This window comes from Helianthus annuus, chromosome 10 (assembly GCF_002127325.2).
Source record: "Helianthus annuus cultivar XRQ/B chromosome 10, HanXRQr2.0-SUNRISE, whole genome shotgun sequence".
Taxonomy (NCBI): Eukaryota; Viridiplantae; Streptophyta; class Magnoliopsida; order Asterales; family Asteraceae; genus Helianthus; species Helianthus annuus.
Window position 1 is genome coordinate 133987422 of NC_035442.2, and position 26340 is coordinate 134013761.

At 35.8% G+C, this 26340-nt stretch overlaps 1 protein-coding gene across 1 annotated transcript; it reads left to right on the forward strand.

Annotated features, from left to right (window-relative positions):
* Positions 1–4796: 4796 nt before the first annotated feature.
* LOC110882447 lies at positions 4797–20921 on the forward strand. Its single transcript, XM_022130466.2, has 3 exons — positions 4797–5249; positions 7337–7738; positions 20668–20921. Exons 1-3 carry the CDS (start codon positions 4797–4799, stop codon positions 20764–20766), a joined length of 954 nt encoding a protein of 317 aa, XP_021986158.1. The 3' UTR covers positions 20767–20921.
* The last annotated feature ends 5419 nt before the right edge of the window (positions 20922–26340 follow it).

Below are 26340 nucleotides of genomic sequence, written 5' to 3' on the forward strand. Positions count from 1 at the left end.
GTTGCCTCCCTCATTGATCGCAAGGACGGGTAAAGCCTTTTTGCCCATACTTGCTTCGGCCGTTTTGAGCATTGCATGAAGCTCACCAATGCTCTTGTCCCATCCATTCATGTTGTAATTCATAACAAAGCTTTCAAATTTCTTTGTTAAAGAGTTGAGGATCAAATCCGTAGCCAACTCTTTGGAGACGGGACAATTTAGCCGTTCGAGGCGATCATTGTGGCTTTTCATCTTGAGAACATAAGATGATACCGATTGGGTTTCCTCCATTCGACATGCATGAAGCGCCCGAACAGTTTCGAAGCGTTCTACCCTTGCTTGTTGTAGGAACATTTCCTTTAACTGGGTAATCATGTCGTATGCCCCATGGTGTTCAAAATCCTTTTGAATTTCGGGAATCATAGTTCCCAACATGAGGCATGAGGCTTGCATGGAGTCCTCGGTATACTTAACCCAATCGTTGTAGGCTTCCACATCTTCCACGTTAGGTTCATCGGGAATAGGATCATCCAACACATAGGATATCTTCTCTTGCTTGAGAACGATTCTCAAGTTTCGAAACCAATCCATGAAGTTGTTATGGTTGAGACGATCCTTTTCAAGGATGGTTCTTAGTGATAGGTTTCGGACGGTTTGGGTAATCGGGTTTGCATTGTTAGCGGCCATCTACAAAATTTAACAAGTTCAATTTTAGTATTTTCGATATTATTATATTTTAATCATTAATACCCTTTTGTGTCTTAAAGACAATTAATAATTAAAATCTAGAATCCAACGTTACATTTAAATATTGGTTAGGTGACCTTTATCCCTCTATTTAAATTAACAAGGTAGTCAACATTTGACAATTGCAACTTTTTGCAATTTCTAGCCATATGGGATCGGTTAAACATCTTTATGTTTAGTTGGCATGTTTAATCCCATCAACACCTTTGTTCCCCATGCTTTGGTGACCCTAAGTTCATGGTTTCCAAATCAAGTCGTCCAACTTACACACACGTGTGAGTTTATACACATAAGTGGTTAGGTGACCTTTATCCCACAAACATGGTAAACCCACCTCGAACATACAAGTTCCCTCAAATGTGGTTAGGTGACCTTTATCCCACAATAAGAGTTCCCAAGTATTTCGAGTGTTGTATAAAAGGATGGTGTTTGACTTGTTTTATAAAAGGGTTTTCAATATTTCAAAATTCTAGTTAGAAAATATTATGTACCATACATTTGCATGCATTCAAATTAATGGTACTTTAGTGAGAACTAATTTTCAAGGTTCTTTTTAATAAAACCCATTTTATTACAAAATCATTAACTTTTAATAAAACCTTTTATTAACCATTTTAATGATTTTGTTAAGAACCAGTTTTACGCTTGTTGTTGATTATTAGTTTGTTAAGTCATGCATATCGACATATCATCTAAACAACAAAATAAGCAACCAAACAAGCACATCATTCATAATAATAGGTGCATAACCATAGCCAACTATTTTGACAACACTTGTTAGCCGAAACAAGTGTGCCAAAAGGTCCTTCCTAAGGGGTGAAAAATGACAAAAGTTATGTGTCGTTGAACTCCCACTTGATCCCGCATCCAAATGCTTCAAGTCTCCTTCTTGTGTTGTGATTTCTCCACCTTCTTTGGGCTTCCAAAAGTCTTTTATATTCAGCTCCAAACTCCTTTGGACTCCAAAAATGAGTTTTGGTTATCGGGTTAAAATCCCGTTGAGAACGATGAAGTTCTTTGGACCGAATATTATGGTCCAAACCAAAAGCTCATTCTTGTGTGCATCTTCTTTTACAAAATATATCCTAATACATTTTTCTAGTAAAATAAAATGCACCTAATCTATTTATTTTACATACCAAATGAAAATAAATAAATTACATATTTTCTAATGGAAGAACAAAATAATAATTATTACAACCCATTGAAATAATAAATAACAACACAATCATTCAACACAAGGTCATGGCTAGGTCATATGCACCAAAATATATATCCAAATATATATATATTAATTTCAAGAAGCATAAAAAAAATGGTTCCCTTTTATAAACATTTTCGGCTATGTTCAAAAAACCGAAAAGGTAAGTTTTGTCCAAACAAACAAATCATCCATATGAAATAAATTTTTCAAGATTCTCTTATGCATGTAAGAAAATAATCTTGAAAAACAAAAGGGTTAACCATGTTAAAATTTTCGGCCATAGGGTTTTATTCAAACCCGAAACCTGAAATTTTTAATCTATTGAAGTATGCACTCACATAAGCGGCTCTAGATGCCATTGTTGGGATTTTAACATGTTTATCAAAGCAATTTCATCCATATGAAATAAAAACGCAGCGGAAATAATGTTTAAAACATGTTACTTTTATAAGATATAAAACCATTTATATGCAAAATCCCAAAACCCAGATCCATATATGAAGATGCATACTATCAAACATAACCATAGGGTGTTTAGAAAAACTACCTTTTTGGAGTAATGAGAATGAAACGGATGATGCTTCAAGAATGGTTGTCTTCAAGAGTAGAAGACCTCAAGCTTGTATACCCCAAGCTTCCAACAAAACACCACGAAATAGCTAGGATTTAACACTTGAAACGAAACCGAAAGAGCTCCTTGGAACCCTTCTATGGCCGATTTTGAGAGCAAAATAACACAAGTCTTCCACCATTTTTGTGAACTAAAAATGGTTATAAAGGTATGAGAGATAATCACCTCCAATCCACCCAATCACATGCCTTCTTACACATGCAAATGCATGAAAGATAATTGGACCAAAATGGTCTTGGAAAGACCATCCAATCAAATCCTCTCTAACACATGCAAAAGCATGAATTGTGATTGGACCACAAATTCTTGGGAAGACCATATGATGGCTGATTTTTGGAGGGTGTTTTAAAAAAAATAAATTTTCTTTTAACAATTTTAAGTCTTGTTTATTTTATAACTTTTATAAAATATTACACCATATGTTTGCAAGACTTTATGTAATCTTTTATAATGTTATTTAACCCATTAAATAACAAAATAAAATATTCTCTCAAAATAAATTATCCATATAATTTATTAGTTTCTCAAGTGTAATTATTTAGAAAACCAATTTCTAAATATTGTAAGTGTTAATATTTATTTGTTTGATCATATCACAAATAAATAATATAAGTGTTTGTCTAGCTTGTTATTGGGTATGACTCGACTTGGATCATAACGTACTAGCCACATCAATTTAATATGTGTCTTGGGCATACAGAGTCCAACAAGAATGATTGTTTTTTATTTTGATAATTATTATGTATGTTTATGTAGATTTTAATGGTTATAAATATATATATGTATATTAAAAAAATGATGTCGCTTGGCCACGCCAGCCCAGCCACGCCCACTATACCCCCTACAACTTAAGTTTGTGTATTGACTTCTTCAAGTTCCACGTATCAACCCATGCCCCAAACCCCCACCCCCACCATACCCCACGATCTTAACACCTTATAATTGTACCTTTTGTTTTTTTTTTTTTCTCAATTAAATTTACTCAAATGAAATGAAATTTTAATATCTAGAAAAGCGTGAGAAACACTCAGAAGGCGGCACGTCAGTAAATAAAGATCAGTACACACCTAGTTTTACTTGCTTTTAAAAAGTTTTTCTTTTCTTTATTTTAATTTGGGAAAAAAAACAAAAGATGATACATAAGAATTCACTAATTTAGAATATGATGGAAATCATTTACCATGCTCCCTCTTATTAGTAACTAGTTCAAGGTTTTATTGTATAAGCAAGTTCAATTACAACAATCAAACCAAATATAAGGCCTTTGGTTATACTTTAACCTAACTTAATTTCACCTAAGTGACACATCAACTTTTTTTTTTTTTTTTTTTTTTCTCATTTCACTTTGTCTTACTCTAAGGAAATGGTTTAACATGTTAACACATAACTCATTTAATGCACTTTAACACAAGGAGGGAGTGGTTTGCAATATTAGTTAACATGCCATGTCATTGTTAACACTCTAGATGTTAGAGTACACCCCATGGCCTAAGTTGAGTTCACTCAAATAATGATATGTAATCTAAGTCGAAAGCTTAATTAGTTAGTACTTAATTCTTATTTAACTCTTGTTAGCTAGTGGCTCAATGCTTTAGCTTATTATACCTAGTTTTTAAATTTTTTGATGATGAAGGTATTTTTTTTTAGAAATTTTGGTGTGTATGTATATACATGAAAATTTTCAATTAGGCTAAACGGTGTGGGGGGCATGGGTTGGATCATCAATGCCACATAGGACCATTAATAAATTGCTACACCATCCCCTTGCCTCATCCACCATGGTTGGCATGGATTAAACCATGGCAACCATGAGTCTACTTTCCTTTTTAAATATTTCTTTTTCCTTTTTTACAAAAATAAATTAAAATAAGAAAATAATTGTTTGGGTCATGATCACACCCTTATTGTAGTAGTTTTGAATGGTGGATTAGAAGTGGATGACATGACACTGATGTGAAAGGTCATGGTGACCATAAGAATCATGACCACACCCTACATCCTTACCATTTTCGTTTTTGTTTTTGTTTCTAAGTGTGAGGAAAAAAAAACTTTGACTATTACTGCACGTATCTTGTGCCCTTAAAATCCGCAAAAAACCAATAACCGTCTTTTCTAAAAAAAGCATGCAAATTTTCCATTTACAGAAATAATTATAATCCCAACTCTCTCTCAATTCTCAAACACATATTAAAACTATAATCCTAACTCTCTTTGACTCTTTCTCAAACACATCTTATGGCTGAAGAAATAAGCTACGATGATGCTTGGTGGGCAACTCACTCATGGTTTACATCAAATGAAAACTTTGGTGATGAAATGTTAAGGCATGCAAATGAAGCAAAGATTGATGACAAGCAGCAACTTGATCCAAACATGTGCGATGAAAACCAGATTGAACAACCAAATGATATTATTGTCTCATCTCATCATGATGGTGAGAAGGAAATCCAAGATGGTGAGGTTGTTAAGAAAAGAAAAGGTAAAGCGATACTAATAGATGGTGATGTTGTAATGAAAAGAAGTCGAAAAGGGATCAACGGTGTCATTCATAAGCGAAAGGCGAAAGGAAAGAGATATCTTCAGCGATGCAACAATGGTGCACGAGTTTCATTAGAGAGAAGAAGAAGAACCAAAGAAAAAAAGTTGTATGGAGAACTTCTAGCCTTGCTCCCTCATCTCTCAGTTAAGGTACAAACGTAAATTTGTTACATGTCTATTTCTTTTGTTACTATTTGTTTTTTTTGGTTTTGATTTAGCAAGAAAAATAAATCAAAATTTACGATTATCAAAGATTTTTTATCTGTTTCAACTTCAGTTGATCTTGGCTAGGTTTCTGATTTATCATTTGCGGATTACCAATTCTATTCCTAAGAAGAAGCTGAAAGGGACAAAAAGTTTGCATTTCATGTGACGAGTTCCTAAATTAATCAAGAGTGATATACTTTTAATTAACTCATCAAATAAACTTTTATTGGATTAAGATAAGTAGGAACTGAATTTAATTTTGTTTTTTTCTTAATTTAAAAAAAATCTGAATTTATATAGTTTGTTTTTTTTTCCTATATCTAAAATGAGTTGTATTAGAAAAAATAATTTTCGTTCTAGTAATATCAAAGATCAAATTCAACTTTTTTTCTTTGAATATTAGCTACTTATATGTGCTATTTAAGATGACAAATGCCTCTTATATTTTTGTAAAGCCAACGAAAAAAAAAAACAAATGCAAACAATCCACAGTGAAGCCCATCTTTTGTGAATTTGAAAAAGTTATTTAATATTAGCAATTAGCAATTAATATTAGTAATTAGTAATTTGTAATAGTATTAGTAATAATATAACCATTAGTAAACTTTGTGAATAGTTTTTCTATTTTATTGGTATACTTGGCCATCTAAAGGGACGTGTGGTTTTATTATAGAGTTTTTCTTTTATTTTAGTTTTTTACTTTACATTTTTTTCTCATATTATTATATTATAATATTTTGTTTTTATAATTACCTTTAAAGCATATTTTGTTATTTTGCTTATAACATTATTCGAACGGGTCAAATATAGTTATTTTTTCTCTACCATGAGGAATCGGGACGATACCATTTGAACATCGGTAGCGGTTCAATATTCGTTTTTATAATTTTTTACGTGACGGAATAAAGTTCGTTAAAAGTGGAGTTGTCTTCGCAATATAATAATTTTATATACTGTAAGCCATAACAAGTGTCGACAGTAGCGATCTAGGATTCGCGCCAAGCGGTATCGTTTTATAAATAAGCGGTAACGAAATCGAAAAAACGTCAATTTTTTTCAAAATTTACACTAATTTTACACTACCGCGTGAACGTCAAGCCGTAGCGAACGCCACCCCTTACACTAATGTACATCCGCCCCTGAGTGTCGATAGTGGTACCCGTATTCGATTTTATGGTTTTCAATCGATTTGAAACACGTATAAATATTCTTTTCGTCGTATATTATTATACATTTAAAAGATAAATTAGAGGTAAAATATAACATGAATAAATTATAAATAAGAAAGATAAAATATAAATAACTATACGCTGTGTATATTTTAGATAAAAAATCATGTTTAGTGAATGTTTTATACAAGTGGACTTAACATACAAAAAGTGAAAATTGAAGGAGAAGATTTTTTTTCCTTGAATTTTTTTCTATCTTGTTAAATACGTATTTTAATTTCAAAGTCTAATTTTTGTGTAATCACTCTAGTGTAATTACCCATAGTTACTCTACTAGAGCAAATACAAGATTTATTTTTTTTAAAACTAAACATTATGCTTAAGTAGATGAAAAAAATTTCAATTTTTTTTCCTTCACTTCTTGTGCTTAGTATGTTAAAACCTATTTTTATTTAATCTTTACGCTACTTTTTATTTGCACATATAAATTAGCATGTATCTTTTGATAAAGCTAATATACCATTTAAGTACCAATTGTTTTTAATTAATTGCTGTATATATATACTAATAAAGTTTTATGTGGAAAACGTCTTTGTAGCAAATGATACAAACTTAGGTGCAACAAGGAGTAATTAAATAATTAATGATTTTCATGAACAAGTCACAATGTTTTTTTCTTAAAACTAAATATCCATCTTTAGTTTACTTGGGTTATCCGAAATTTCTATTTAAAAATGGAAAACATGCTTAGTATTTATAGCTCCATAATTAGAAAGCTTTGTGTATGAAAATGTGTTACATTAAATGCTTTTTTATAAAATATTTGTACAAACAAATCTGATTAATTATGTTCTATATCAGGATCACAAAGCCAAAATACTGAAAGAAGCTGCAGACTCTATCAAAACATTGAAGGAAACCCTTCTTGGTCTTGAAAAACAGAAGCTAGAGAGGCTTTATAGCGCATCTCAAAGTCTTGTCAGTAACACTGAGTCACCTAACTTGTTAATTAACAAGGGTGATTCAGTTAACTTAAACAACATCTCCTATCAAAGTTCAAATTGCTTCGAAACATATGCATCGTCACATGTCACCTTAAATGTTTGTGGTGCATATGCTTTAATCAGTATCTGCTCCGAAAGAATTCCAGAGCTTTTCACTACAATTTGCTATATTTTTGAGGAGCATAACATGGAGGTTGTTTACACTGAAATATCTTCTGATCAGGCTAAGACCATGTATCTGATTCGTGTTCGCTTTCGTGTAAGTAAATCTCCATATCTTATAATACCATTCCTAGCTAGCACTTGAAACTTGGTCATTAATAACGACGGATATTACATAACTCGTTAGGGTATGAAATCTTTCTCCATTATTATTTATATTTATCATCAATGTTACAAATTAATATTTTTGTGTCACTACCATAAAAGGGGAAGGTTTCCTACTAAAATTTTCTATGGAAACAAAACCGTTAAAATACACATTTCGGATAAAGTACCTACGCGATGAAAATGATGAAAGTGACCCAAACACCCACGTGCATGGCATGGATCATATATAAACATTGTGATAATGCGATTAAGTTAAGATCTCTCATGAATATGTTGGAGCCGTTTAAGTTTTTGAATAAGTCCTATCGGTTGAGTTAGTTAGAGAGTCCTAGTTTTTTTGGTTGTTTAGGTTATGAGTTTTCCCTATTTAAGTCGTATATATTTATTTGCTTTGTTTATATCGGTTCACAATCTATTAATAAAAATCATATGATTGATTTGACTTCATTGTTTGTGTTATCAATCTAAGTTCTATATTATTAGTGGTATTAGAGCCCGGTGAGTGAGATTATTCGAAGTTCTAAGGTTTCATGTTTCAATGGCCGATCAAACAAGCACTTTGCCCCCAATGCCTACCCCATTCTTGTATTAAAGGGGAAGGTTATGATCATTGGAACACACGGATGGGGACCATTCTCAAGTCAAGAGACTTGTGGGAACTGGAGTCGATAAGAGTGAACAAGATCAGCAAAACTTCGCAATTTCAAGAAAAAAGGATGCTCATGTCGTATCCCTTATACAACATGCACATCATGATCAACTTTGCTCAAGAATTGCCTCAGCCGAATCAGCAAAAGAAAGTTGGGAAATCCTCAAATGGAATATCAAGGCGACAATCAAGTGAAAGCTGTGATACTACAGGGTCTTAGAAGAGAGTTTGAGAATCTAGCTATGTGTGACGGAAACTTGTAGGAGACTACTTCTCATGGGTGATGTCCATTAAGCCAGAAGAGGTCCTATGGTTAAATTGTTTCACATGATCAAGTGATAGTTGAAAAAATTCTGCACAGTCTGTGTTACGTGTAAAAATGGTGATCAAGCGTGTGAGCGAGAGATAGAAGAAAAAGAATCAAAAGAGGAAGAAAGTCTCAAAATCATTTCGCTACTGATTCTCATTCCCACATCTGTTTATGTACTTACAATTAATACACATAAACCCCTTGCACTATCTAACAATTACCATATAGTCCCTACATTATTTATTACCGTAACAATACTCCTCCCATAAAAGATTCTTGACCTCAAGAATCAAGCTTTTGAAGAATGAAAACTCAAATCTAATTTTTTGCACTCCCTGTTGTTGAAACATTGACTTTTAATTCGCCTTCACATATCTCAATTTCAACTTTGTTTGGTATTTTACTTACTACAGTCTTGTCACATATGATATTGCTCTTCCATTTCCATTTAACTAGCCATCTCTTCATAATTTCAGTTTTGTGCTTGAATGCCAAAATTCCCAGCCAGTTAGTAGCACCATTTTCAAAAAGTACAGCCAAGTAGCATGAAACAGGATTTGTAGAGTCTAAACATATTATACAAAAATGATTTATAGAACCCATGCTATCTTTTGTAACTTTGTCTATGATCTGATCAAATTCATTCTCATGAACTACAACTAGTTCATGTTTCTTTGTGTGCAAATGCCGACTAAATAGTTGTTGGTCTTCATCAGCAGATCTGGTAAGACCATCATTCCTATTTCCAACCCATGTGCTATTTGATGTTACTTTTCTAACTTTCAACCCCAATGCATCAAACTGTGCTCGAATTTCAAACGTCATAGATTGTTTCCCATTCTTTTTAGTCAACTATATGCAATCTTTATTATCCAAACCCACATAGATGCAAGCACCCGTCGAACTAATTTTTAGCCATCTTGGTTTAATTTTCCATTTGTGCCATGTATAACCCTTTGCCTTCCTTTTTAACCAATATATACCCATTATCCTAATGAAAAACCAAGATCTGGATTTCCATTTGTGCCACAAGTGCTTCACTACTGACCCTTTATGTTTCCAACTAAGCCACATATATACCTTCCTTTTTAAACAATCAAGATTCAACAACCTAATGAAAATAAATTGCTTGGATTTCCATTTATGCCATGTATACACTTTTACTGGCCATCTTTCTTGATTTCACTGTTATCCATCTTAGCCATTTCAAAAATCTCATTATTATCCACTATTGACACAATTTCTTGCAAAGCATCCAAACACTTCAATTTCACATCCTTATTTTCATATTTGCGTGAATTAGTACTATCACACAATTTTTGAATACTCAAATCTTCATTTAAAAGACCATTTCATTTTCAAATTTCTTATTATCATTCTCAGATTCATCATGGATTTGAACCTTAATTTCGCCACTAAACCTTTCAAGTATTTCATCAAACACTTGTAGGCGGACTCATAAAACACCCTATCTTCATTACTAATTTCTTGAATCTTACCATGCTTAAAGGATTCATTACCATCCATTATTTCATCAAGAATTTTCCTAGAATCAAAAACTAATTCCTTTACGTAGAATGAAGATTTAGGATCAAACGGAGAAAATGAATCTTGCAATTTATTAGCATCTATTTTCAAGGCTAAAGAAATAAAGTCTTTCACCTTATGATAACTATATTGATGCCATGTGATGAACACTTCTCTAATTCTTGGTTCTAGACCATCAATGAAAAGGTATATAGCATAGACCTCACTCATATCTTCAGCATTCTTAACCCTTTCAAACAAAGATTGAAATATACTACAGTAATCGAAAACTGTACCTTCTTGCCTTATTGACATGATCTCCTCCATTGCTAATCCATGGTAGTCATCTGTTCTTGATGTTGCTGCTGCTAAATCAATGATTCCTTGAGTTGAATTTTAGGTCTTCTTAGATTGAATCTCCGATTTCCTTGATTCTTGCCTTCAAATCATTGATGTGAATCACTGCTACCTGTTCGATTGAATTCTGATTGTTACACCGCTTTTGTTGTTGCCCTAATTGCTTTAATCACTGAAATCTGAAATCTGATTGTTACTACACCCTCAGGTCAAGAGGATGGATAGCTCTGATACCATTGTTACGTGTAAAAATGATGATCAAGCGAGTGAGCGAGAGATAGAAGAGAAAGAATCAAAAGAGGAAGAAAGTCTCAAAATCATTCGCTACTGATTCTCAATCCCACATCTGTTTATGTACTTACAATTAATACACATAAACCCCTTGCACTATCTAACAATTACCATATAGTCCCTACACTATTTATTACCGTAACAGTCTGACACCTAAGTTCGATTATGTTGTTCTCTCAATTGAAATGTCTTTTGATCTGTCCAAGTTGTCTCAAGTCAAGTCAAGTTGATGGGGTTTGCTGCAGTCTCAAAAAGAAAGATTAAACAGTAGATCTAGTGAGAAAATAGAAAAGAATGATGAACATGCCTTGCAAGTGATTCAAGAAAGCAATCGATCCATCTTTACTTCCTATGCAAGAGGGAGAGGACGAGGTAACTTCAAGGGCCATGGTAGAGGAAGAGGATTTGATAGAAGTAAAGTTCCACAATGCTATGTATGTAAGAATATAGTCTATGTCTATGGATTGCTATACAAAAGATTCTCATGTGAACGTGGTTGCTGAAGTAAGTTAAAAAAGAATATAACAATAAAGAACTTCATTCATGGCCATCATTAATGAAGTAAGCGATTCTAACAATTTATGGTTTATAGACTTAGGTTGTTCAAAATATATGACTTGTTCAAGAAGTAGTTTTACCACTCTTGATGAGAAGTTTAAGATAGAAGTCCAATTGAGTAATAAAAAGAAGTTGAATGTAGAAGGAAAATGGACAACTAGAATTCTTACTGGCCCATCTAGTTACAAGCTGTTAACTGATGTCTATTATGCTCCATCTTTGGAGTATAACTTGCTAAGTGTGGGTTAGCTTATGAGGAAAGGATATTCACTTATGTTCAAAAATAGAAAGTGTATAATAAGAAAACGATGGTGTGGATCTTTTGCATGTTATGGTGTCAAACAATAATATGTTCTTATTGGATGCTACAAAATCCGATTTGCCTCACACATCTAGTTCTGCCACTCAATTATGGCATCAAAGGTATCACACCTCAACTTTAGTAGCCTTAAAGCTCTATATAATAAGCACATGGTCATAGGAATTCCAAAGACAAAGGGTCCAGATCTGTGTGAAGGGTGTATTCTAGGCAATCAAACCAAACAGTCATTAACATCACACTCATGGAGGGCAACAAAGAAACTAGAACTCATACATGTAGACCTGATCTGTGGTCCTATGTAGGTACCTAGTCTTGGCAAAAGCTTCTACTATTTTTTTACTTCTTGATGATTTCCCTAGAATGTGTTGGATATATTTCCTTGTACATAAGTCAGAAACCTTTGTCAAATTTAATGTGTTTAAGACAATGACTGAATAGCAAAGTGACCATGTAATTAAGGTTCTAAGAACAAATAAGGGTGATGACTTCTGCTCAAATGAAATCAACAACTTTTGTGAGTAACATGGAATTAGAAGAGAGTTGACAGTTCCTCACACACCACAACACAATGGTGTTGTAGAAAGAATGAATAGAACAATAACGGGCATGGCAAGAAGTATGCTAAAATAAAAAGATCTACCAAATTATTTATGGGCAGAAGCAGTTGCCACTGCAAGTTACATTCTCAATAGATCTCCCATTACAGTAGTAGAAGGCAAGACACCTTATGAGGCTTCGTTTAATCTTAAACCAGATGTGAGTCACTTAAAATTTTTTGGCTGTATTGGGTATGGGCATACTTATGCTCAAGGAAGAAGAAAGTTGGACAACAGGTCTAAGAAAATGGTGTTTATTAGATACTATATGCAAGGTAGTGGTTACAGACAGTTCAATTCAGACACTAAGAAGTTTGAATCAAAGGCTGAGGATGAAGTTGCAATAATGGAAGGTGCAAAGTGGAACTGGCAAGAAATATTCAAGTCTGATTAGCAAAGTTATGAAAGAATGTATGCATATCCATTCCCTGTTGATCAAGGTGAAGTTGTTTTCACTACTATAGAATCGGTTTTGTCTAACACTTCAGCGGCTGATAGTCCCTCAAGTCACAACTCATTGAGCAACAATGATGATCCCTATACTCCAAGCCTAATGTGAATACAATGTCTCTAAGCCAATCTGAGCAAGGTTCTAGCTCTTATTCAAGCAGGACCTCTCGGCCCATAAAAGTTAGTACAATATATGATATGTATGCTAACACTTAGGAGATTAAAGATTTCTCTTATGACTGCTTAAACCTACACTTTGCGTTAAGTATTGTAGATCATACTTTCTATTATTAGGCTATATAGAAGAAAGAATGGTTAAAAGCTATGGAAGATGAACTTGCTGCAATACAAAAGAATGAGAGTTGGGAGCTGGTGACTCCCTACCAAGTGGTAAAGTTTGTTGGTGTTAAGTGGATCTTTAAGACCAAACTAGGACCTGGTGGCAAAATAGTCAGTCTAGACAGATGGCTAAAGGGTATTCACAGCAGGAAGAAAGTGACTTTGAGGAGACATTTGCTCCTGTAGCAAGATTTGAAACTCTAAGGGTCTGTTTGGTATGGGGTAATGGAATGGACGAAGGAATGGAATGGACGAGGTAATGGAATGGACGAGGGAATGCAATGGACCATTACCATTCCATGTCTTGTTTGGTTACCATGTGTGAATGGAATGAATTATTATTGTGTATTGTTCGGTAGGCAAGAAAAACAGAGTAATAAAATAAGTGGTGAGTGGTGGTGGTGGTAGTCAGTGGTAGTAATTGTGGGTGGTTATAGGTGGCGGTGGTGGGTGTGGGCGGCGGCGATGGGTGGTGGTGGTGGCGGCGGCAAGTGGCGGTGCGGCGGTGACGACGAGTGGTGGTGGCGGCAAGGTGGTTGTTGGTGGTGGTGGCGGCAAGGTGGCTGTTGGTGGTGGTGGGTGGCAGCAGAGGTGGCGGTGGGTGGCGGCGGCGACGGCGGTTGGTGATGACGGTGGTGGTGGCATCGACGATGGTGGTGGGTGGTGGCGGCTAGTGGCGTTGGCGGTTGGTCACGGTTGTGGGTGATAACGGTGGCGAGTGGGTCGCGGCGGCGGCGGTGGCTGTCGGGGTGAGGTGGTGGCGGGTGGCGGCGATGGCCTCGGTGGTGGGTGGTGGTGGTGGTGGGTTTTGGCGAAGGTGGTGGGTTTGTGGTGTTGTTGATGAATGGTGCAATAGGTGATGGAATGGAAAAAAACATGGGGGGTGGAAGGAATGATTTTGAGGGAATAGAATGCCTTTTGGAATGGGTGATTCCATTCCATTGACCAACCAAGCATCCTTTTCTTCATTCCCTCGTAATCATCCATTCCATTCCACCTCTCATTCCCGCATACCAAACACTACCTAACGTAGTGTTTGTTTCACAGAATGGAATAGAATTTGGATGGAATTGGAATTTAGACTCCACTCCGTTTGTTGTTCGTATCAACAAAGGAAGGAATTGGAATCTCAATTCCATTCTTGATTGTCTTCGGTTAGCAAAGGAATTGGAATTGCAAATGAATTCCTTCAAATTCCTTAAACTAAAAGAATTCAAAATCCTTCCATATCTTGAAGGAATTAAAGTAAATTTATTGAAATCTTTGACCGATCAACCATGCTTAAAACTTCTCACCCCAAACTGGTTTGTCGCCGACCCACAACGCTACGCCTCGACCTAGCACACCACCTACCCGCAACGTCTCGACATGACCCGACCCAGCATTGACCAGTCACATCTCGACCCAGTCCATTAACGACCCAAAACATCTCAGCCTGACCCGTTAACGACCCAAAACGTCTCGACCAAACCCGTTAACGACCCAAAATGTCTCCATTCAGCCCGACACATTAGTGGCATGAAACGTATCGAACCGATCTGACCTGTTAACGACCCTAAACGTCTCGACACATCCCGACCCGTCAACAATCCAAAATTATCAAACAGACTTGGCTCGTTAACGACCCAACGACCCAAAACATATCGAGCCGACCCAACCCGTTAACGACTCGGTACTTCTCGACCTGACCTGGTCCATTCAACGACCCGAAACACATCGAACTTACCTGGCCCGTTAACGACCCGAAACGCCTTGACCCGTTAACCGACCTGGCCCGTTAACGACCCGAAACGTCTTGACCCGTTAACGACCTGATATGTATCAATTCGGCCCGACTCGTTAACGACCCCAAACGTATAAAAAACCGACTCGACCCGTTAAGGCCTAGAAACGCCTCGAACCGACCCGTTAATGACCCGAAATGTGTCGACCCGACCGAGCCCCCGTTAACAACTCGAACCGACCGGTTAATGCCCTGAAATGTCCGGACCTGTTAACGCCTAGAAACGTCTCGATTCAGCCCGACCCATTAGCGGCCAGCAACGTATCAAACTGACCCGACCCGTTAACGACCATAAACGTCCTGACTCGACCCGTTAACAACCCGAAACGTCTCCCTTCAACCCGAACCGTTAATGATCCGAAACGTCCCAACCCGAACCCACCGGTTAACGACCCGAAATGTCCCGACCCAAACCAACCTGCTAATGACCGTAAACGTCTCGATTCAGCCTGACTCGTCAGCGGCCCAAAACGTATCGAACTGACCTGACCCAGTAATGTACCGAAACTTAGCGGCACAACCCGACCCATTAACGACCCAAAACATATCGAACCAACTTGGCCCGTTAACAACCAGAAATATCTCAGTCCTACCTGAAACGTCTCAATCGTTAACGTTTTGATTCGGCTCGACCTGACCCGTTAACGACTTGAAATGTCTCGACCCGACCCGTCTTGTTAACGACCCGAAACGTCCCGACCCGTCAACGACTTCAAATGTCTGGATTCTATTAGAAACATAAACTCGATTATATCTTAGTTAGTTATTATGATACTTATATGTAACATTATTACTATTATATGTGTGTGTGTTATGTAAATAATCGAAGGGGTATGTGTCATATGTGACACCGGTTCAAATGGCAGTTTTTGGCGCCAGTTCTAACTGTCACAAACAACCGCCAACCGCCACCTTCATATTTGTATATATACTTTTACCGGCAGTTTATGTTCGGTACCAAGATATTAATTCATAATATCCTTATTTCAAATCCTTTCAATTATTAATTTCATTCAAAGAGTGTGTGTGTGTGATCCTTGTTGACAAACTGATTCAACATGAAATCCAGTCATGGTTGTGATGAATCAAGTTCTGGCTATGAACATGATGTTCATGACAAACTTCCGCTGCCAACAAGTGGTATCAGAGCCACGTTGGATCATACAAAAAACGTGACTCATGTGTCTGCATCGGTGCTTCCATGTAAGCACTGTTCCGACGAACAACGCGAAAGATCAAAGGGCAAAGTGATGCAGAAACGGTGCTATTATTGCAAACTGGCAGGACATCAAGTAGCATTCTGCAAAGAAAAAGAAAACGATGAAGTGGCGTTGTTGATCAGGCAAGTTATGGATGTCGGAACACAAATTCAAGATGCAGACAACACACGAGACTCAGAATTCATCATCAGTGGAACAGACGGTGGACGTTGGTCAGAAATATGGTATGTCAGTACAAAACTCAAGCGTCATTTTTCAGGAAATTTAGAATCTTTCAAAAGAATCAGAAACATATATGGTGTCGAAACAAACACCGGAGAAAATCAATTTTTCTTCATACGGGGCTTAGGGGTTGTGGATGTTATATCCGGAAGTGAAAATTTTCGAATTCAAAGTGTGTATTATACACCAGATTTGGATAGAAATGTCCTCAGCCTTGATCAACTGATCATACAAGGCATTACAGTGAAGTTTAACGGCGAGAAATGTAAATTGTTTCCTATGTTTTGCACACCACTTCAGAATAAGAAAAACTATTTTAATGGAACAACAAGAGAATATGAAATGGGTGAAAAAGAAAAACTGTGCATAATAGAGAAACAATTGGAACATGAAACATTCAAATCCGATTATTTGAATGAGTATTTCGAAAGGTTAAACTTGTCCTCCAATGAACCCGATTGGAACATTATGATCCTGCAATCCATGAAGTTCAATCAATTTCAAGATTGTAAAGCCCTGTTAGACATGTTAGAAGATGGAGAATATGTAGCGAAATACAAGTATTACATATAAGGAAAATTTGAAGACATGATTGACTGGTTTCTGCGCATACAAATGGGGATTCGATCAAGACCAATACCGGTGTTCATAAGAAATAATAAGAGGGTAAATCTGCTAGATCTTTACATGGTGGTCAAAAGGGAAGGTGGTCACCGTACTGTGACTTTTAACAACCTATGGGCCATGATTTCCAAAGACATGGGGCATGAGTATGAGGATGGGGAATTCATGAGGATAGCATATGCAATGTATTTAGATGTTCTTATATACTATTATAAGTTCAAATCCATTCAAGAAAATGTAAGAGGTAATAGTTCACATGAAGCGGCAAGGAGTGAGAATGCAGCTGCTGAAGGAGGAAGGAGAGCCATAAGCGAAGGATGCATGCCGGAAGATGAAAGGGAACACTATGCTCTCTTCGCAGGAAACGACTGGAAAGGAATGAACAAAATGCAGAAGCGGCGAAGATTTGATTTCAGGCAAGCAGAGAAGGCTGTGAACGAAGCAAACCGAAGTGTGTCAATGAATTCCCGTGGATATAATCCAGTTTAAGGGGGAGTATTAGAAACATAAACTCGATTATATCTTAGTTAGTTATTATGATACTTATATGTAACATTATTACTATTATATGTGTGTGTATTATGTAAATAATCGAAGGGGTATGTGTCATATGTGACACCGGTTCAAATGGCAGTTTTTGGCGCCAGTTCTAACTGTCACAAACAACCGCCAACCGCCACCTTCATATTTGTATATATACTTTTACCGGCAGTTTATGTTCGGTACCAAGATATTAATTCATAATATCCTTATTTCAAATCCTTTCAATTATTAATTTCATTCAAAGAGTGTGTGTGTGTGATCCTTGTTGACAAACTGATTCAACATGAAATCCAGTCATGGTTGTGATGAATCAAGTTCTGGTTATGAACATGATGTTCATGACAAACTTCCGCTGCCAACAGATTCAACCCGACCCGACCTGTTAACTGCCCAAAACATCTCGAGCTGACCTGACTTATTAGTGACTCGAAAAGTCTCGACCGGGCCCAACACGTCTCGACCAACCCGATCCGGCCTATTACCGTCCGGAAACTTCTCAGTTTGACTTGGCCCATTAACGACAAGAAACGTCTCGACCCAATCTTTCTCATTATTGACTGGAAATGTCTCGACCCGACTCGGCCCGTTAAGAACCCGAAAACGTCTCTACCCAAAGCGGCCGATTCACGGCCTTGAAACGGCTGGACCCGACTCAGCTTGCTACCACCCGAAATGTCTTGACCCGACCTGGCACGACGCGACCTGAAACATCTCGACACGACCCAACCGCTACTGACTCGACTGGCTCACCCGATCAACGGGACGAGATCGGTATATTCCAATTCATTTACCAAATTAACACATCAAGAATGGAACTGAGATTCCAATTCCTATTGGAATATTGGAATGTTTAAATTCCAAATCCAATTCCATTACATTCCATGAAACGAATACCTAAGGGTTGTTCTTGTAGTTGCAACTCAAAGAAGTTGGCTTGTGCATCATCTAGATGTTAAGTCTGCCTTTTTTAATGGTGATCTAATAGAAGACATTTACGTAGGTGCAACCTGAGGGGTATAAGATTAAAGGTGCTGAACACAATGTATACAAGCTAAAGAAGGCTTTGTAGTTTGTATGGGCTAAAGCAGGCTCCTAGGGCCTAGTACTCAAAAAAAATGGATGGCTGTTTTATTGACAGTGGATTTAATAGAAGCCTAAATGAGCCTACTTTAATCAAGCAAACATATGCAAATAATATCATCTATGTGTGTCTTTATGTGGATGACATTAATTGCACTAGTTCAAGTGAAGAACTCATTATTAAATTTAAGGAAGGAATGAAGGAGGTGTTTGAGATGACAGATATGGGGCTGCTGCAATATTTTCTGGGTTTGGAAATTAACGTTGTTTATGTTAAGTCAAGATATGCGATTAAGTCAAGATCTCTCATGAATTCGTTTAAGTTGAGTCAATTAGAGAGTCCTAGTTTGTTTTCTGGTTGTTTATGTTTTTTTTTTCTTAAATATCAACTTTTATTAATATTATAAAAACAGAGAGGATTATAGACTAATGACAGATAGACGAGCAACAGGTTTCCCTATTTAAGTCATTGTATTTGCTTGCTTTGTTTTTATTTGTTCACAATCTATTAATAAAAATCATACGAGGGATTTTGCTTTATTGTTTGTGTTATCAATCTAAGTTCTATACCATCCGGAAAACCTATTACGTCCATTCATATGTGCTATTTTCCGACAAAAAAATTAACTTGTGCATTGGAAAATTTTGTGTAAGAAAAAGTTTTCATTGGAAAGGCATGTGGATTTTTTGTCGGAAAATGTTTCCAACAACAGTTTTCTAGTAGTTGTTGCCCAGATATCACAGGTTAAGAAGATGATTTGAGAATCAAACAATAAACTTTATTGAGTAATAATCTGCAAGGAATCAATCTGAATTAATCCTTGACTTGTTCGATACATATATACATGCTGGAACAGTGTGTGTAAACGACGCGATTCTTTTGATACATCGCAACCCTAAAGACACTGGTTTACAATTGAGAGATTACATAACCCTTCAACTAATCTAAAATACGTATATAACATAAACTACACTTCTAGACTATTTACACTTTGACCCGTTTAGCTTTCTTAAACTTGGTAACAATTAAAGTCTAACAGTAGTGTGTTACTATACAGGGCCGTCCCTGAAAATGATATAAAACTTTTGGGCCTCGTGCGAGACAAAAAAAGTGGGCCCCCTCCCTATAATATGAACTCATCAATCATATAGATTCTCCTGCATCACAAACTTACTTACTTAAGCGAATCGTGAGGCTTTTCTTGCGATTTTGAAAGTAAAGCTCTCGATCAAGTATTGTAATCCATACCAATTCTTCTCTATATTTCAATGTACCACAATTATCCATGTTCATAAAGTGAATGCATAACTCAAATTAGCATTGATTTAAAAACAATAAATCCTAGTTTTATCTTACAAATAAATTGATAAACCTAACATTAGTTTCAACCCCCTCCCGATAATCAAAAATAACTAACACTAAAAAAGAACTCTAATATATATGTAACATATCCAAATTAGTTTAGCAACAAATGGTTAAATGAGAAATGAGAAATAAAATACCTCTAAATTTAAACAAGTAAACACATAAAGTTTGTTATGTAAATGGTTAAATAGAAGAAAAAAATCAAAGAGCTCAAGGCCAAAATTTAAATGTAAAAATCTAAACTAAAAAATGATTGCACCAAGGTATGAGATTCCACACTTAATAATACAAACTAAGATTCTTAGAAACAAAAGAAAATTTGCAGAGACTAGAAAACAAAAGAAAAATTGGTATGGTGGGATTCGAACGGGGAATCGGCCAATTCATCAGATAATTTCCGCATCCATTAAGCCAAAGGGGGGTTTTGGGCTTTTTCTCTACATCGACTTTATATATTAAAACATATATATTTTTTAAACAACTTTGGGCCCTTAGATTCTTTGGGCCCTGTGCGGTGGCACCTCCCGCACAGGCCCAAAACCGGCCCTGTTACTATATGTGACGCAGACTTTTTATATGAATTTAACTCGAGTTTTTGCTTCTTTGTATGTTGATAACTAGGGCAATGTTCCTCCAGAATTTGCGGAAGTGTTTCCATATGAACAGACGTATTACAAAGCAGTGGCCCAGATTGAGAAGTTAGTTAAATTCCAGAATTAATAACCATATAATGAAGGTGTGATCGATGGTGGTCTTGGACAGAAAACACATTACAAGTCTACAAGACTGATCACCTGTCGGATGCTTTAATATATCTTATTTAGTGGCTTATGTAATTTGTTATGCTTTGAATGTTTCCTTGTTTTCTTGTTTTGCGTGCCTTTTCTTATGAAATCAACCTTATGTTTTCTCTTTATTTTATCAGAAATTACATTTACATGTTTTGCTTCATTTTATCATAAACAAAATATAAGGTATGCTCATATAATGTATATATGTGTGAGCGTTTGGAGGACAAAAGTGAAAGTGCACTAATTTTAACGTTATTTTACTAATTTCGTGAAAATAACGTTAAAAGCGGGGAATGGTTAATCATGCATCATGTGGTGGCGTTGATAGCCGAAAGGCAAGGGGGTACATGCACTAATCGGGATTTGTCTCAATTCATCATCATCATCATCATCATCATACTCAGTTAATCCCACCAATAGCAAAGCAAAGGTAGGGTCTGAGGAGGGTAAGATGTAGACAGCCTTACCTCTACCCCGTAGGAATAGAGAGGCTGCTTCCAGTGAGACCCCCGGCTCGATAGTAGTTTTGCATCAAGCCTTGGACATAAGGCACATAACACTCAACACTCTCGGGACAAAGACTGATTAGTGAATGTACCCTTTTGTCTCTCAGCTATCAACGCCACCACATGATGTAAAATTAACCGTCCTCAGCTTTTACCTTTATTTTCACGAAGTTAGTAAAATAACGTTAAAATTCGTGCACTTTCACTTTTGCCCCCCCCCGGATGGCCCACACATATATACATTATATGCGCATACCGCAAGCGGGGCGTACGGGATTTGTCTCAATTGCTGAATGTTATGTGTCTTATGTCCAAGGCTTGATGCAAAACTACAATCGAGCCAGGGGTCTTATTGGAAGCAGTCTCTCTATTCCTACGAGGTAGAGGTAAGGCTGTCTACATCTCACCCTCCTCAGACCCTACCTTAGCTTTGCTATTGGTGGGATATACTGAGTATGATGATGATCATGATGATATCATAAACAATATTTAGATGTTTTTTTATTCTGTTTCATATTTTATATATTCAGTTATTCTCATCTCTTTATAATTGGGGATGGTAATGATTCTAAAGAAAAAAACATTGGATCGTGTAGTGTCAAAGCCCTCAATTAGCCTATTTAGGTAAGTGTAGTTGGTAAGTCATCTTTGGAAGAAGGTTACTTGTGCTTTTAATTTCATGGACTAAATGTAATGTAAATGTTTTTGGAAGTATTGGTGCTTCGGTAATATAGGAAGCTTGTTAATAATGTATTGATCATTCAAATGGTGATATTTGTGTTTTCGACATGGTTTCCCAAGAAAATTGACTATAGCCATAAAACAATTTGCGAGGTAAGTTGCTTTTTGTGAAATTGTCGATCATTTTTTTGCTAGATTTTGAACAAAATATTTGTGTATATAAAAAATTCCTAAAAATTCAAGTAATAATTTGGTGGACCTGGTGCACCACGTTGGCTGTAGAAGAGAGTGATTATCGTGATTTCCATGATAATGCAAGCATAGTTCTATTATATATCAAAACTTCATGCTTGATTCTTGTCACTAGATTCATATAATGTTGTTTCTGAATTAAGATTGGTTATTGATACAAGTTCTATGTGATGACCGGGTTGAAGCTGAAGATCACCTTTTCGCAAATTACTTTTTGCAATGATAATCTGGTATTCAATCCTAAGGCTACAGGGTTGTGGTTGGAGCCTCATGGGGCTTTATCAAGTCCACGTAGGATCCATGTAGATCCACGTCAGCCATGGAGCCCCCCTTTAATTTGTAGGGTGTGGATGGAGCTCCCTATTAAACAAAATTAAAAAAAAATTTGATTGGTTTACAAGTTGTGGGCCCCACCTGAACACTTTAACCTTCTCGTTACCATGCTAGCGCCTCACCTATGGCGCCCCCCTCTTAAAATGGAGGGTGTGGTGATGGAGCCCTTAGGGGCGCTATAGTGGCTGAGTTGACGGGGGTGGCGCCCCCACGCCCTCCAGCCTAAGATGGTAGGTGTTGGCTTTACACCTTTTACTAGTGCATGGAAGGTTTGAGGCTAAAGTTTTACACTAGAGTGTGAGCATATATGTAATTTTGTTTTACGTCCGATGATTTATTTGGTCGATATAGAAGGCTAGGAATATATCTGTGCAGGGCAACAAATCCTGACTTACCGAGTTGAAGTTGAAGATCATCTTTTCCCAAATTAACTCTTTGGAAAGATAATCTGGGATTCGATGTCATGACGGTGGGTGTGTGGCTCTACACCTTATATTAATGCATGGAAGGTTTGAGGTTAGAGTTACTATTACCCTTGAGTGAGCACACATGTAGATTGTTTAATGTTCAATGCTTTGTTTGGTTGATGCAAACAGCTTGAAATACATCTTAGTGGAGCGGCAATTCCTAACTTGCCGAGTTGAAGTTGAAGATCATTTCTTGCAATTTTATTTAATTTATTTATTTAATTTATTTATTTATTTATTTAATTTATTTATTTATTTAATTTATTTATTTAATTAATTTATTTATTTAATTTAATTTAATATACCTACAATTTGAAGTTCTATATACAGTAACTTGAATAATATTTTATTTAACTATTTTCAATTCGCTTTATGACAATTCTAACAATTTGAAGTTCTGTATACAGTACCTTTAATAATATTCTATTCAATTTTTTTTAATTATAATTTGCTTTATGCCAATTATTATTTTATACATATGAATTATAAGCTATCATAACAGTATTTTAAGATTGATATAACGAATTACAATATAGCCCTTTAGAAAGAAGATATCTATTGATTTTAGAGTAAATTACGTTTTTGGTCCCTGTGGTTATATCAGTTTTACTATATTGGCCCAAAATAAGAATTTTTAACAGATCTGCCCCTATGGTCCCTATATCTAACCATTTTGGCCCCTGAGTCTAACTAAACCCATTAACCTAGTTAATTATTTGTCACATGTAACTCACATGATGGACATATTTGTAAATTCACCTCCCACACATATTAAATTATCTTTAATATATATTAAAAATATCTTTAATTATTGTTTTTGATTTGTTCAAGAGGAGCCAACAGGGGATTATTGTTTAGGAGATACACATGTAACTCATCTTCTTCTCTCTCACAAAATAAACCCACTCATCTTCTTCTCTCTACTCTATCTTCTTCCACCACCGCCACCAACCACCATCATATCCCCCACCAACCGCCACCGCCACAACCCCTCACACGCCACCACACACAGCTCCCCACAACCCCACGCGCAATAGCCATAACCCCCACATCTAAATATGAAGTCGATGCAGATCTGTTAACGAATCTGAATGTGCAATGATTAGAATCAGATTTGGGGGTGTATGGTGGTGGTTTAACGAATCTGAATAACCCAGATCTGTTAATGTTTGATTCGAATCGGATTTGGTGGTTTCATTCGAACACAAACACTGATCTGGTTTTGAAGTGTTCTTGAAGATGATGATTGTTCTTGAAGATTAGGGTTTGAAGATGATGATGTGCAGATGATGGGTTCTTGTTCTTGAATTTAGGTTTTTTTTTTTTTTTTAATTTGTTCATGTTCATGAAGATCTGAAACTGATCTGTTGATTTAATTATTGTTTTTTTGATTTGTTCAAGTTCATGAAAATCTGAAACTGATCAGAAACTTTTGGTTTTTTTTTTTCTGAATTGTATTTTGAGTTGAAGATATTGTTTTAGATTGATGTGAAATTATGAATGTCAGTTGTGGATTTGTGTTTGAAGATGAAAGTGGGTTTGAAGATCTGGGTTCTTCGATTGTTTAATTTCTTCGATTGTTGCTGAGTTCTGAATCGGTAGCTTTCAATTGCAGTTCTGGGTTTGAAGATGAAAGTGGGTTTGAAGATATGGGTTTGAAGTTCTGGGTTTGAAGAAAGAGATGCAGATGATGCTGATTTGTTCAAGATTTAGGTTTTATTTATAAAGTCATAAAAGGGGAGAGGAAATTACAATTTTACCCATCGTGTGCAACCCATGTGACCAAGAAATTAACCAGAGTTGGGGTTTGGTTAGACTCAGGGGCCAAAATGGTTAGATATAGAGACCATGGAGGCAGATCTGTTAAAAATTCTTATTTTGGGCCAATATATTAAAACTGGTATAACCACAGGGACCAAAAACGTAATTTACACATTGATTTTAATAAGTAACTAATTTACAGAAACATTAATATATTATTCTTCTATATATTAATAAAGGAATGAAATGAACAATAAACTATAATATAATAAAATATTATATACAATTTTATTATCTTAATATTATAATAACTATTATCTCCTTTACTTTTTTACTTGTATCGAAAATATTGGTTATTAAAGGTAAAAACCAGCACCAGCCTGGTACATAAAACGCCAAAAGTCGGTACCGGATTGAGTTTGATAATCTTTTAGTTCGAGAAATTTGGTACTGCTACCCGGTACCATTTGCTCATCCCCGATCACGGGTACCGTACGAACACCAACGGTATCGTGCAACTTTTTTTTTAGTTTCAGGGGTAGGGATGAGCTCGGTGGCAACTGATACCGAATCGGTATTGGTACCGAAAATACCGGTTACGGTATCGGTATATGAAGGTAAAAACCGGTAGCGAACCGGTACCAGGAATGCCAAACGTCAGTACCGAATTAGTACTTAGGATCTTTCGGTTCGGGAAATTCGGTACCGGTACCCATTACTATTTATTCATCTCTGACTACGAGCTTCTACCGAACAACATCATTACCATACAACTTTTTTAGTTGATTTTTTCGGTTATTTTTTAGTGTTTTTTTTCTACATTTCCTTTTTATTCTTGTCAGCGATTCCGTGTGCAACGCGCTCGTAGTGATTTCAAACACATATGAACACAGACTAAATAATAAAAGAAACCGCAACGCGGCACGATTTTCATAACTAGCTCTATATAATTATAAATAGAAGTTGTCTAATCGCTAGACAACTTTTTTTTTTTGTCATTTAACTTAATAAGTTTTTGGATTCGTAACTTTTACCCTTCAACATTTAGTATGAATACTTATAACCCTTCAACTTTCTAAAAACTTTATAATCATTTTTACGTGGTTTTGTTTATGTTTATCTATGTGTCATTAAAAATTTAAGTTAATTACATATTTTTAAAATTTGGGTAGGCTCAGATATAATATGTTTTTTTTTGCTTCTTTTTTTACGTTTTCAGTTAATCTACGTTTTGCATAAATTTTGTTTCAAAACAAATTGTGTCAAATATAATATGTTTTTAATAAACTTTACAAATTCGACGCCACAGCAACACGCGGTACCATTTTTAACTTTAAAAAAAACATAATTTTTTTCTTATTTTTGTGTGTGTGTCGGTATAAGTTCAGTTTTTTTTTTTTTTTTTTTTTTTTTTTTTTTTTTTTTTTTTTTTTACGTTTTCAGTTGATTTACGTTTTGGTATAAATTTTTTTTCAACAAGTGAGGTCAAATATAATATGTTTT

Excerpts from the sequence above, each read along its gene's own strand:
- LOC110882447 (XM_022130466.2), top strand. The coding sequence starts at position 4,797 with ATGGCTGAAGAAATAAGCTACGATGATGCTTGGTGGGCAACTCACTCA. Across the intron at positions 5,250-7,336 it reads TCCCTCATCTCTCAGTTAAG|GATCACAAAGCCAAAATACT; the intron begins GTACAAACGTAA and ends GTTCTATATCAG. Across the intron at positions 7,739-20,667 it reads TGATTCGTGTTCGCTTTCGT|GGCAATGTTCCTCCAGAATT; the intron begins GTAAGTAAATCT and ends GTTGATAACTAG.